This window comes from Neolamprologus brichardi, chromosome 7 (assembly GCF_056152115.1).
Source record: "Neolamprologus brichardi isolate AB-2024 chromosome 7, ASM5615211v1, whole genome shotgun sequence".
Lineage (NCBI taxonomy): Eukaryota > Metazoa > Chordata > Actinopteri > Cichliformes > Cichlidae > Neolamprologus > Neolamprologus brichardi.
The window spans coordinates 47,719,683-47,734,161 of record NC_142110.1 but is presented as its reverse complement, the minus strand read 5'-3'; the positions used below and the strand labels follow the sequence as shown (position 1 = coordinate 47,734,161).

General features: G+C 38.4%; 1 protein-coding gene across 1 annotated transcript in view; it reads left to right on the top strand.

The window, feature by feature from the left end:
• Positions 1-13,682, top strand: part of astn2 (astrotactin 2) — a 278,673-nt gene extending 264,991 nt beyond the window's left edge. Inside the window, exons 21-23 of the mRNA XM_006788981.2 lie at positions 7,440-7,540; positions 8,587-8,770; positions 11,691-13,682. Of these exons, the coding sequence (XP_006789044.1) occupies positions 7,440-7,540; positions 8,587-8,770; positions 11,691-11,928 (523 nt within the window). The 3' untranslated portion in view covers positions 11,929-13,682. The remainder of the gene's footprint in view (positions 1-7,439; positions 7,541-8,586; positions 8,771-11,690) is intronic.
• The last annotated feature ends 797 nt before the right edge of the window (positions 13,683-14,479 follow it).

Here is a 14,479-nt window from a genome sequence, read left to right as displayed (position 1 = left end):
CAGGCATAACCTGACGCACTGTTCTGCTCTGGAAGTGTTCTGGGGCACCTAAGTGCTTTCTATCTAACATTCACACACAGTCTCTATGCAGCTGGTTCCTCTATGCAGCTAATAATCACAGGTTTTCTATCCTCACCAGTGGCTTTTTCACTTTGTCCATGAGTGTTAGCAGGAGCTGTCATTGTGTTCCAACATAGATCTGGTTTTAACCCTCTCAGGCTCAAATTAAGTTTTTGTTGCTAATGCACAAACGAATACCTGCAGTGGTACTTCTGAGTAAAAAAAACTCATAAAATATTTATGTGGGGTAATCAGGTTGTTAGCTTTTAACTGTTGCAAATCTGCAACGCCTGCCTTGAGAGGGTTAAGCTTAATGGCCTAAGCTTCTGAACGAGTCCACCTCAGAGCTCAGGATACGTCTTCCCAGGCCTACCTCTTGGTCTGTGCTCTCAACTGTAGCTATCAATCTGATTCACACTTTCTACTCAGCAATTTCAGCTGTAGGCCCCTCAATATAAAGATTACAGCTGAATACAGTTAATTTTGCTCCACCAGGACAATTTCTGGGTTTTTCTAGGTCCAGCTATCTGTATTTGACTCGTGCTTGCTAGGAACAGCTGTAACACAGACCCCAGTATGTATTTTGAAGGCCACTTTACTGTCCTATATATTAATATCTGCCACCCATGGTACCTTGTGATTTTCCTAACAACAGTTCACCCAAGTTCTCTTCAACTTTTTTAATTTTCGTGGTTAAACTACATACTTTCCCATAATGTCCTTGTTTACCACAGTTGTTGCATTCTGCATTCTTAGCAGGGCACTGCCATGCTGGGTGGCAGGGTGATTTCCCACATTTAGGACATGCTTTATGTTCCCATCTGCTCTGCACTGTTTTCTTGGTGTTTGGATAGCTCCATGTCAGCTCCTTGGCATTGTTTTTATGCGGTTTCCCACTCTTGAAGTGCACCACATCCATCGTTGCCTGGCTAGCACTCGTGTCACCTCTCAAAAAATGTCTGTTTCTTCTTTACTGTCTGTGACTGTCTGGCTACTGTGATAGCTTTTGCAAAGGTGAGTTCTTATTAGGCTGCATCCTCCCTAACAGTGATGAAATGCCTCAACTAACTTTTCTCTCAAAGGTTTGTTGTGCAAAGCCCTACTCAAAGCTCATTTTTGATAACAGTGTCCTCTTTTTCAGTAGGCTTCTGTAGTCTCTATATGAACTTGTTCATATAGCAATTTTGTCTTTGGAACAAAGTACTTATTGAAGCCTTTTTATAGTGCTGGAGGCACTGGTCACTCATTAAATACAGACCTCATTGCTTGTTTTCTATGCAGTATTTACTTGGTTAGCTTTGGAGGAATTGTTCAGATCACTTACTGGTCTGAAAAGTGCTAGCCTAACTGTGTGGGCACAAGGCTCAGTAGCTAGTCTCATGCTCTTTAATAAACATTAAATATTACTTTCAGTTCATAGTTACATGTTTTAATGTAACAGGATGAACAGTGCAATATTTCTTATTTCCAAATTACGTTTTGTTATGACATTGTTATATATTTAAAAAATTAATAATAATAATAATTTCAAAGATGATCATCATTTGTGAGATGTACCTCTTGAATTAATAAATATGACTCATCTGTCACAGTATTGCATGACTCAACAGCATAGTGCAAGCCTTAGCAAGTGTGTCCAACCATGCAGTGACTGCTCACAGCTTGCTACTGGTTTACAAAGGTAACATACACAGATCTAAATCACAACACACTAAATCACAATGACAGCATTCTAAAAAAAAAAAAAAAAAGATAGTTTAAAAAATATCTAATGAGTCTATTGGGCACATGCCAACTATTTTCCATTTTTGTCTATCCTTCTTTTTGGTTTCTCCCATGTTGATTTTGGGCTACCAATCAGTAGGAAAATGCCAAATTTGTGGTTATGATAACTTGAATAGTCATGGCTATCAAGAGTAAAGAGCAAACAACATAGATTTGTTTCAGCTTTGTTTTGTCAACACATGACAAATGTTAAATCAGAAGTTGGTGTGCACCCTAACAGTGTAATATTCTTTCACACAGAAATGGCTTTTTTGTCGAAATGGGCTGATGCATTTCAGATTTAAAATGTGTGTGGATGGTAGAGACTAGCTCACCCAACAAAATGATCACTTTGAGGGTGTGAGATGTCATTCACTGTATTCCTGACGTTCCAGTTTCCAGAAATATCCAGTATTTAAAAGTGAATGACTTTTAATGGGGTGTTGTCATTATTACTTTGGACTGTGGAGTCTTTGTGATCTGCAAATGAGCTCATTCAGAGCTGAGCTAATTTTTCTAATTTACATTAAAAGGCAGGCAGTTTTATTTAGGGCTGGTACACCAGTCTAATGCCACTCAGACTGGAGGATTTCAAAGTAATGAGATATTGTAAGCTGACACAAATTCTTCAGGCAATAAAAAACAATTCTTTGGCTTTGATTGATTTATGGACAGGGTCATCTGATGTGTGTCCAAATGTTGATGTAATGGAAAAGGCTTTCCCTACTGCCCGAGCTTCTTTCGGCGTGCCAAAAATACTGCCCTAATTGATCCTCTCTCACTATCACGTTCCCTCACTCCTTCTCCCTTGCGCTGTGTCTGAGCTTTCGGTCTTGTCATCTCTTGTTCACCCATCTCTCCACTGTCTCATTAAATTAGAGGACAATAGTTACTTTAATGGCAACATTGTTAATTTACTCAAACATTAATCTGCCATTTGTCCAGTTCATTGTGTGCTGAGCTTTCAAAACTATGGCACATGGACAAAACCAAGCCCCTTCCAAAGAAGCCATGTGCAGCCAGACAAGATTGGAATAGATGTGACAGACACTGAATTAGAGATGGGGGATAAACAGTGATGAGCTATATGCAAGCAATGTGTAGAGAAAAGCAAAGAGACAAAGGAAAGTGCCTCTTGGGGTAAGGGGGAGATAGTCTTAGTGGTTTTACATATCTTGCCAGTTCTCTTACTTGATGATTTGACATTTTTGTGGCAGGCCAGACGGTGGCCATTTGCTTCTTTCTCCTATGTGAACTTTATTATGACTTAGTGCCATTTTGGGGTTCAAACACTATACCCATAGTTCTACTTCTACTATTGTATGAATGAGACCCATTAAGAAGTTAAATACCCCCGTGTATTGTTGTTGTGCAAGACGGTCTTAAAATCTTTTTTTGAATTTCTTATACATTTTCTTTAAAATCTGTCTGTAATCATTTGTGCATGCGGTTCTTCTCCACAGCTGAGCCACTGAGAGGCTTAATCTTTTGACTTAAATGGTTTTTTAAATGTACATAAGAATCTCGCAATTGCTGTGAAATTGTGCAGGGTGAAAAATTAGCATTGATCAGACCGTTTAAGCAATTTAAAAAAGGAAAAAGAAGACACTTGTAATATCAGATCTTTATTCCCAACACGCTTACCAAACTGCATTTTGCTTTGTCATTCTCCCCTATGTTACTATAGCCATCTGCACGGTATGCGACCACATAATTTAAACTATGTGACTGTTACATGCTGGCATTGTTTTGCTGGGCAGAGGAGCCAGTGAGGTCCGTGTGTCTTTAGTGAGGTTCTTGGGGAATACCACATCCACCCTGCTGAATAACAACACCAGACAAACTATGTGAGCAATGTCCAAACAGGTCATGTTACAAACAAAACAGTCATTTGACAGCAAGGGAACAGATCTCAAAACACAGTGCATGAAACAAATCCAAATGGCCTTAGGAAAAATGCAACTTTTATTGAATTAGTAATAGTTTAATTTAATTCTTTATTTTTCATGTGTGTCAAAATGTTTTTAACATTTGAATTCAATTTAGTCATTTATTTTGTTTCTGTTATGTGGTTTCCCTTTTTGCCATTCTGTTGTCTCTACAGTGGTAACTGTGAAAGTACTTCTGAAAGCATAAAATTAATGTTATAAGTACTTTTAAATATTTCTAAGTACTTAATTCGCTTTTTTCCCACTGGCAAAGAAAACAATGTTTAAAAATATTATGCTTTTAATTGCTTTTGATTCCTTTCTTTGAAAATCAATCTGACACATAACTGGATATTATTTATTATTCCCTCTAATAGAGGGAGAACTTTGTCCATAATATGTGATCACAGTAAACACCAACATTATTTACACTGCACAAGCACATTTCTTTTACTGTTATTCTGATTAGACTTTCGCTCTGATTGAATTTGGAGTTTGCAATGCTGGAATTGTTCTGTGCATGAAACAATGCCCAAAACCTCAATAAACTAAAACAATGTTGTAAAGAAGACTAGGTAAAAGGTCCTCAACAACAATGTGAGAGACTCATGCAGGAAATAATTTGTTAACATTATTGCTGCTAACAGTAGTGACAGTAGTGCTGAAGATGGTTTTGCAAGCTTCTTTATAATGGGGTGTAATTTTAACAGGACAGTATTTTTGTCAGTGATTCCTTGATGTATGTTGTCCTCCCAGGTTTTGTCTTCTGCTTTTGATTGATTCCTTCGAGATTTGCATTGCTGGAGTTTATTTATTTATTTTTACTGTAAGTTCTGTCTAATTCCTGCATCAGAGTCTTCCTATGGTGCAAGCCCATTACTGATTCTAGCCATGAATGCCTCAGAAGGATCTGATTCACTCCAGGGTTTGACTTAGAATAAGTGTAGCAGCTAATCAGCCCAAGCTACTGTTGACAGGCCAGTGGACATTGCATTTAGAATGCACTTACCTATTCATGATCCAAAAATCTAGAATGAAAAATGTGTTAGAAACCCTCTATCCCAGTAAACTGTTCTCCCCTTGTTTTTACCAAATCCTTTCTCTTATACCACAGAATGAGCAATAACAGTACTGAATTACCTGACTGGTAGGACACAAGAGTGAGCTTCAACTGAGTGGGCAAGGCACTCATTTAAAGATTACTCTCTAGCAAGTTTTTATTATGGAACCCAAGGGAGAGAAGAAGCTCCTTTTCTCTTTCTCATCCACCAAGTTAAAGCAGAATGGCAGATTTTGTCTTCCAGTTCTGTACTTTGGTTCATAGTGGCTTGACTGGTGTCTCTCTTGCTGATTCCTTTTTGTGCATTTTAGCCAATCAAATCTAAAGTGTAAAGATGTCAAAAAGTGTCTTCCAGATGAGTTTGCACCATTATATTTTCTACTGACTTAAATTCCCTAGTTTCCATGGATATCAGTCTGGACAATCTGGTGTTAATTACACATAAAGAGCACTCCCTGAAGCCAGTGAATTCCTTTAGCCCAAGATCCATCCTTCCATTTTCTACCACATGTCACGGGCCAGGTCAAAGGAGGAGAAATCTAATCAGAGAAGTCCAGACTTCCCTCCCATCGGACACCTCCTGTAGGGTCATCCAGGGCAATACCAATGCATTCCCAGGTCTCTCAGCTGGCCTGGGATCCTGAACAGTCTCTCCTACTGGGAGGACAGCCTTGTGCTGCCTCTCAGAACCAGTCAGCTGCCCCTGGAGTCCCACAAGCTAACCAAACCTGAGAGGACCCTTTTCTCATCTTAAAAGCTCCCTTCTGTGTCCATCATTGGGTCCTGGGATTACTACTACAAATGCTCTAACCACGTTGCACCCATACCTCCTCAACAATTAAGGTGCCAAACATCGGCCATTTGGACTCAATGTCATTTAGCCTCCATCGAGGCACCAGGTGAGGCTATGTCTAGCCAGTATTTCTCAACTTGGCACACTAGCTCAGGTATCTTCCCCACAAGAGAGATGATGTTTCATTTCCCAAGAGTCATCCCCAGCAGTTGGGCCTCAACCGCAAAAGCCTCCTGTGCGTGTTGAGCCACAGGGTGGCTCCAGGGCGCACCCCTGGTACCCCTGTCTCAGACAAGGTAAACTGGTCCCTTGATTCCTTAGTCTTGCATAGGGATCATGTGGATAGTTCATTGTCTGCCCTTCAGGGCCAATTTTCCTCGGGAGACCTTACCAGGGCAAAACCCCCTGACATCATAGTTCCTGGGATCTCTGGGATAACACAAATAATAACACCACAATAAGGTGGCATTTCACAGAGTGTTATTGGTCTGATAGCACCATTAGACTGATAATACACCCATGTTCATCCAGTTTGAGCTGGTTACCCAGGAGGCTGAGAGTTAGGGGAGGTAAGTACTGGAAGATGTTAAAGTTCCAGGAAGCTGCTCCTTTGAGTAATTCTTTATTCCTCGGCCACTTAAGTTATTCACTGACATCAACAGACATTAATACTCACACGTCACATGGTGACAGGCTGGAAATGAGAGGGGATGTGAGAGATTTTATTGCTTTCTGTTCAGCCTGCTCAAAAAATAAACCTTGTAATCATCATCCTGTAGGCCTGCTCTATGTCCTTCCCTCCTATTCCTTTGTGGATGTGGTTCCACATTTCTGGTGACTTTGTAGCTGTTATTCCAAACTCAGAAGGCAACACAACTATTTTCTCTGTCAACAATTTCATCGTATTGCTCAACCTACTCTCTGCCAAAAAGGTTTTTCACAGGTCTCTCACCTTTCCATTGTTTTCACAGTTACAAGCCTTTGCTCTTTTCAGAACTGAAAGAGGTGTTAGTTCCTTAAGCTTAGCCACTTATTTGCAGGTGCTACCTTGCGTGGAGGAAGGTTTGAACAGCCTTGCTCCTGTCATTAGATGGGCCCAAAAGTCTGGATGTCCACCAAAGATCTGCCTGTACAGGTTGAATTTATGCATATTAGCTGCCCTTTCGCAGCCCTTTCCCAACTTCCCCAAGGTGGTCAGCTTTGTTGCTGTTTTTCCTCCTCTCAACATGCTTCAGCCAGGTCAATGTATGTAGTCAAGCAGCTCCTGGTGCAGAAGGAAGAGAAGGCTGTTGATATCTGGTCAATTGGGTGGGGTATGGTTCAGGTGCCTCTTAATAAGAAAGGATACTCTGATGACCCACAGGTCACAGGAGCCCTGCATTTCCTGCTTTATTATAAAAAAAAAATACTCACCTTCTTTTATTGTTGTTAGTTCTGCTTCCTTTCTTAATTTCTGTTTTCCCATCAGTTGGCCACACCTGTGTCCATCAGTCAATTGCTAAACAGGTAGTTTATTGAATCTCTCAACTGCCAACAACCTCCTGAAACCACATGCCAACTGGACAGAGAATTTAGATTTTCTTTCCTTTAGGGTAAATTGTAGCGGACAATGAATTGCAATGAACTTTTTAAAGAGCATTTCTTCCCTTGTGTGCATGCTTTCTCACTCTCTGAAAGTAACACCGCAAATTACAATGTATTTTCTTTGGTGACAGGACATACATATGACTTTAAATCAATATTGAGTACTTTTTGCTCACTTGTACCTTATTTTACCTTATAAATGATAGAGAAATGATGTACTTACTGGTGCTATTTTTTTTGTTACTTTCAGGTTTACTCTCTATGCAGTGGATAGCCGAGGTAGTTACTCTGAATCAAGTTTCGTCTCAGTACGGACATCTTGTCCAGTGGTGGATGATACGCGAGCAGAAGGTACTCTCACCCATCATTTTTTGGGACTCTGCTTTATTGTACTCATCTTTATTTAATATTGCTTTTTCCTTGCATCCCTTTCATGTAATCACAGTTTACCTGAATGGCTACTTAACCACCACTTTGTCTACTGTGCTCTTACCTATGCAATGTGCACATGCAAGATTGCACACTATGGTTAGCAAAATGTAAAGGGACACTCTACCAATTCGTAATGTCAATTAAATTTTTTAATTATAGCAGACAGAGTTTGTCAAACAAAGTACTCAAGAATCCAAAATATGGAAAGGAGAGTGCTTTAGGGGGTAGGGCCAGATTTACTCGGTGGGACAAATTAGAGTGAGGCTGTAATCACAAAAAAATGCACCAATGGGGGTGGAAAGTTCTGTGGGTGGGCAGCTGCTGCTAAAAATGCACAAATTCATGAACACTATCCCGCATGTTCATTTCAGTAATGACTAGCACAGTCTCTTAAGAGTAGCATAAACAAGTACATCCAACAAGTGAGCAAGTAATCTACTGACCAAAATAATTCAGATTAAGGAGAGGCATCTGAAAGGCAATCGTGTATGTGTTGATATAAGAGCAAATGCTTCTGTTAGATATTGCAAGGGACAGAGTGGCGTTTTGGAGGTCAGGTAAATGTAATAGCCCAAGTGGAGCTCAGAGTTTATCTAAAGACAGAGTGCTTATATTACAAACAACTCCACTGAATAACACCTCAAATGCTATGTAACATGTCTTCCACAAGTTTTGAGTCTGAATGGAGAATTCCTACCGATAAATGTGTAATATGGATGAAGTAGATAACGTACCTTTCAAAAAACTGCACAGCAGTTTTTTTTGGTTTGTTTTTTTCTTTTTTCTTTTGTTTAGTTTTATTTTCATGGCTGATAATCAATCTTACCCATGTTGTCCAAAATGCTGTATGTTTTCTGCATGTATTCTTACATATTCCCTTAAAATTTTAATCTCTTATTTACTTTCCTCACTTCTTCCCTCTCTGTTTTTCAGTCTCTAATTCATTCATCTATTCTTCCCGACAGAAACTGCAGACAAGGTGTACAACTTGTATAATGGCTACACCAGCGGCAAAGAGCAGCAGATGGCCTACAATTTGCTGATGGAGATTCCTCCTCCACTGCTCTACAGAGTCCAGCATCACTACAATTCTCATTATGAAAAATTCGGAGACTTTGTCTGGCGTAGCGAGGATGAGCTAGGCCCCAGGTGAGAAGATTTGAATGTGAAACCAGAGCTTTTAACTGTGCAGACTTGAAAGATATTTCACATATTGTCATTTTTTTATAACTACCTGAGGATTTTTAGGTGTAACAGATGTTTTATTGTCTTGAAAAATAATCCTCATTATTTTTCCAGTCTGTCAGTAACCTCACCCCTCACACACACTCAATCAGGAGCACCATTGCACAATCACACACACATAGACTCCCAAACTGCTTCTACTGGAAAGCCAGTGGGCAAGGTCATCATAAAACCTTTGGGGTTACAGTTGCTCCTTACATCACCATGGTGATGCCAAAACAGTGTTTGACAGCCAAGCCAAACACTAAACGTGATATTCAGCTAAGACCCTGCTCAACTTCCAGCACCGTTTCCTCTTTTTCTCATAAAAAGCTCATCTGTGTCTGCACTGCACTGCACCGACATCCTTTCACCCATGACCCCGTTTAAAGGGTCACCCCTACTGATAGTTAGAACAGACAGTGCGACTGCATGGTGAAATGAAAACAGAAGCGTATAAACCAACAAAACAGAAAAAGAGGAAGTATAAACAAAATGTTTAAAATACGTAAAACAAAACATTAATTTATGTAAGTCTGAGAAGGCAGTTGGCCCAGCACTGATTTTAGCAACGTGATCTTAAGTTACAGCACATTGTTTTGGTTAATCCACCCCCACTGTCTGAAAGTACTCCTTTCAAGCCATAAATAATATAATAATTAAGGAATAACTTTGGTCTGATTATGCTTCTTTCTGATTGGTGAAGGGGGGTGGGAGGCACAGGTTAGCCACTGGGACTTAGAATAGGGATTGGAGTAGTTGGATAGTGTGTTTGTCTATGCGTGTTTGTGTGTGGGCAGCTGCGAGGGGGTGGAGGGCTGGAGTGAGTGGAGATTATTTACTGCCTGAAGTTGGCAGGGTTGAGCCTCGTTGTGGTAATTTACAAGCAGACTCTATTGGTGGTTCCTTTTAAAAGGTAACAGCATGGCCAAGTGAAACGTAAGCACAGTCAGCACTACTCCAGTAGCTGAGAATCCCAGGGCCCCCCCACATGTCCACCATTGTTACAGCACCTCATGTAATGGTTGTATTTGTACATTGTGTGCATGGTTAATGCTTTCTTTTACTCTTACTCTGAACGCAAACATCTTATAATGTTATGTAGTGTCCTCGGCTGGAATGCCCTGAAACTGCATTCTTAATCAGTGCTTAACAGTCTTTTAATGAAATTTATAAATGCAAGGCCAAATCTTAACTGAGGAGTTTCTCTTTTTCAACCTTTTTCATTTTCTGTTGTTTTGGTTTTTTTATGCCCTGAGTCACGTGCTTCCTAGTCAGCCTTAATAATGTGTTTGGTATTCTGTTGTTTCAGACGTAAGAATTTAGGGGAAATGAGAAAATGCCACCCCCACCACCACCACCCTTTCAGCAAATAAGTGAAAAGGATGTCTGTACTCCTTGCTTAACTAAAGACAGATGTTGATGCAGCAGACACTGCTTTTCAAAACAAAGTGAATTGTGTTTTTCTCTGTATGGACCTTTTTCATTTTAGCATATATATATATATATATACATATATATACATATGTATTGTAAAGTCTCTCTCTCTGTATATATATAGATATATAGATAAGTAGATATAAAGATCCTTTGTAATCTGAGCTGACCTGACATGGCATATGGTTCAGTCATGGCTTAAACGTCAGCTCCAGACTCTTAAGTTTGAGACAAAATTCTTTGTTTCACTCACTCTAGACAGCTGCCTCTGATGTATTGTTAAGCAGAACCAGCACCCAAGAACTCAAAATGTGCCATTGCATGTCTTGGTTTTGACCCAGACCAGCAGTCTCATCAGATGGATGGGAGAGACTCAGATGCAGTTCTTTGAGATCTGGTGACATTTGTGCAGACAATTCATATGTGGAGACACAGATAAAGGCACAATCCTGATTCTTTTTTTTCCTGTTTGAATTCATGTGTTAACTTTTTACCACTTTTCTTTTTAATCCATTAAAATTTGTCTTGTTAGGAACAAACTGGTATCTTTAAACCAGGGCATTTTGTGCCTGCTAGATGAATGTATTGCCTTTATAATCCCAATTCATTTTATAGATATTTTCATCAACAGCTGCTTATAATTTGTATGAATGGCTTTCTTTGATGCTCTATAAAAATCCTAGCCATAGAACAACAGAACAAGCATGTGCTGTTGCTCTGTTGGAGATGCATTTGGTAAGACATGGGTACAAAATGTTGTTCTGTGGTCTTTAAAATTACAACAGCATTACCACAATGACTTAAGAGAAGGTATTTTTTGTTACCTTTGTCTAATTTAGAGGCAAAAAATACAACTTGGAGAGACTCTAATAAGTAACCAAACATCTCCCATGATGTTACAGTACTACTTGATAGTTAAAGCCTTGCCACTTGCTTACCCAGTGAATACAACAGAGTCCAGGAGAGAGCCTATGAAACAACATGTTGCTGCAAATTACTGCTGTCAGTGTTTTTTTTACTGAATAAAGGTGGTAAAAGTGGTTTACACTGAGGTCATGACTTGAACTGAAGCATCATTATTACGATGAGAAAGATGGACATCAGCCAGACAAGCTTAGGTATTTATACATTAGATATATATTCCTCAGAAATATATAATGTATAGTACCTTGATTTTCTGTACAGCTTTAGTATATATTCATTATGAAATACATTTTTGAAATTGTTCAGTAATTCTGCTTGTGTCCATTGTTGCCTAAACTTCAAGATTATTCCTCTTGCTCTAAAATAATTTTTGCTCCAGTGATCTCATGTAATCTGCAGTTGTTTTGCGAACAGCAAACTTGAAAGAAAACATAATGATTTAAGTATAAAAGTCATATTTTTGTGATTTTATCTTCTTTAACAGAAAAGCCAACCTCATATTACGTAGGGTGGAGAAGATTAGCCTCTATTGCCGGTCCCTCCTGCGCAGCACCCACATCCAGAGCCGCACCGACACCATGGCATATGTCTACTGCCGGAGTGAAGAGGCACGACCTCCCACCAATATGTGGCATGGCTCTTTACATGACAGTCGCACTGCCTGCATGGAAAAGCTCATTTCTGTACAGCGTAACACATACAGCAGCACCAAACTCCGATGAGACAGGAGTTACGAAATGAGCAGTTCGTCTTTTGTTTTTTTCTTTTTTTGCAAAATTACATCACTGATTGATGTACCTCTTCAGTACACTCTGCAGCAGGTGCCTCTCACTCGACTGTTGCATTTTGCAAATCGATTGAGGCTGAAAGAAAAAAAAACACTCACAGGACTTCATTCACTGGACATTGTGTTAAAGCTACCGAAAAAAATATTTTTGTGTGGCCTACTTTTATTATGAGAAAGAAGATTATCCCAGAAAAAAAAATCCCAGAACTGACATATTTCTCCAGTGATGCCAGTGATTGCACATATCAATGAGAGACTGCAGAGTGAACATGTAAAATATTATTCAGACAAAAGAAAACTGGTTGACTTAAATACTTTGAATGTAAAATCATAGTTCCTTTTTGGTGCTTTGAAGCTTTCCTGGTACACTTAAAATAAAGAGAGGAAAAAAAGGAAATATCCATAGTATAACTTATTTGCCTTTACTACCTTCATTCGAAAGGAGAAACTGAACTGTGTTAAAGCCAAAATCACTTACTTGTTTTTTAAGTTCACATTAATTAAGAAGAATAACTACACTTTGCTTCAGGAATTTAAAATCGGTAAGTGAGAAAGCGTGTAGTTTGACTTACATGACCTTCGATTGATTCACTTGAAACAGCAAGGACTTGTGTGGTAACAGGATTGATATTTGCCTAGTGAAATTATTATGCAAGACGGAGTAGGTGGCATTCAGACATTATATCCAGACTTTTAAGTTAGCTTTAATTTTATTGCTGAAATGAATGAATCATTTTCTTGTATGACTTTCTCGAACTGCAGTACCTATAGCCATGTTATATTACTTAAGTAATATAAGACTATTAGTATTAGTATAAAGAATTCTGATACTGGGGCGGTGGATGAAATCGAATCTTATATCTAGACTTTTGCAAGTTCATGTAATGTGTTTGTAATCTAATGATAAGTTATTGCTTGTGACTGAAACACAACATGTCATTGTAGCATAAGTCCTGCAAATTGGAAATATATGAGACACATATAAGAGAAGCAGTAACAGACCTAAGATTATGTCAGATCTAAAGCTAAAACTGAAAATGTTAACTGGTTTTCAAAAGTTCTGCCCTCACAGCAGAATGTATAAATTTTTCAGATTTTTGTTTTTGCAGATAAATATAGCAAGCGTGATAATAAAGCAGTAGATCTGACCAACATTTTCCCAACAGTAGAAAACAGGACAATTACTGCTGACCCACATGTAAACATGAGGTACTGTACACTGAAATGTGAAGAATCAGTGATTGTAGGAATCACATGTGGTCTGTTTAATCTTCTTGTTTTTCAGTCCAATAACATATCTTCAAAGCCATGGATATTGTTTAACTGAAGATAAACAATGCCTTTTCAATATGTTCATCTCATGTTGTATGAATTGTAATAATAAATTATTATATTGTAAATTTTCAATTGTAAAAAACAATATGTGTATTATTATGTGGCTTTGATTGTCTTTTTCTGAAGAATGTGAAATATAAAAAAAACAACATGTAGAAAATGAGAGGATCTTTCTTTTTCCACTACAACAGACGTAATCATTTAGATTTAAACCTGGGTCTCAGACAGAACTGAACCACTTACTTAGTCATCGTGAGTCGCTAAAACCCACAACAAACATGTATTCCTAATTTTTTTGCCACATCTGCAAATAAAATGTTTTCCTTGTGTATTTGATTTTTTTTTTTTGTAATGCTTTCCCCATTTTCATTTTATTGGTAATTTCCCACCTGGTAGTTATTTTCCACCTGGTGTGCGATTGTACTGTTGTAATTAAAAATACTTTTGTTTGGAAGCGCATACTTTTCAGTTAACATCAGTTTCTGGTAACTAATGCAATCCATTAAAAAAAACAAAACAGAGAGAGACAAGGAGACTTTGATGTGTCTTTCCAACACAATAACGCTCACAAGGTTATTACTGTGAGTGATTGGATAATTGTCACAACTTTCAAACTTAAAAGCCTGTTGAGTACTTTCAGATTTGATACGCTCACACTTCCTTGTTTAATATTGCTCAGTTTTTCAGAAGAAAATGTGTTAACCCATATCTAAAACCTATAGTGTTTATGAAATCATTTTTTCTGTGGTAAGTATAACGTTTGTAGTTTTTTTTTTTTGTGTTAAAACATTCACAACTGATGACGGTTGTTGGAAAGTACTGCATCTTTTGAAATGTCTGCACCTACTCAACTTATCCATATGCATTTGCCTATGGGGTAATATTCTTCCACAGGTGGAAAATATTACCCATATCTGATATGAGACTTTACAGTGTTAGTTTATGTGTAGACCTGCAATTTTCTGCCCAAAATAAAGTATCTCAACATGTGTTTGAAGGATCACCATGAAATTGTACGTAATGGTCTCCAAAAATATTCAAAGCCAGTGACTAATGATCCACAGTATTTTTCCTCTAGATCATCCAAAAGCTTGATATTGGATGTTTTGAGTGTCGTATCTCAAGAACTATTTGAAGAATTACAAAGAATT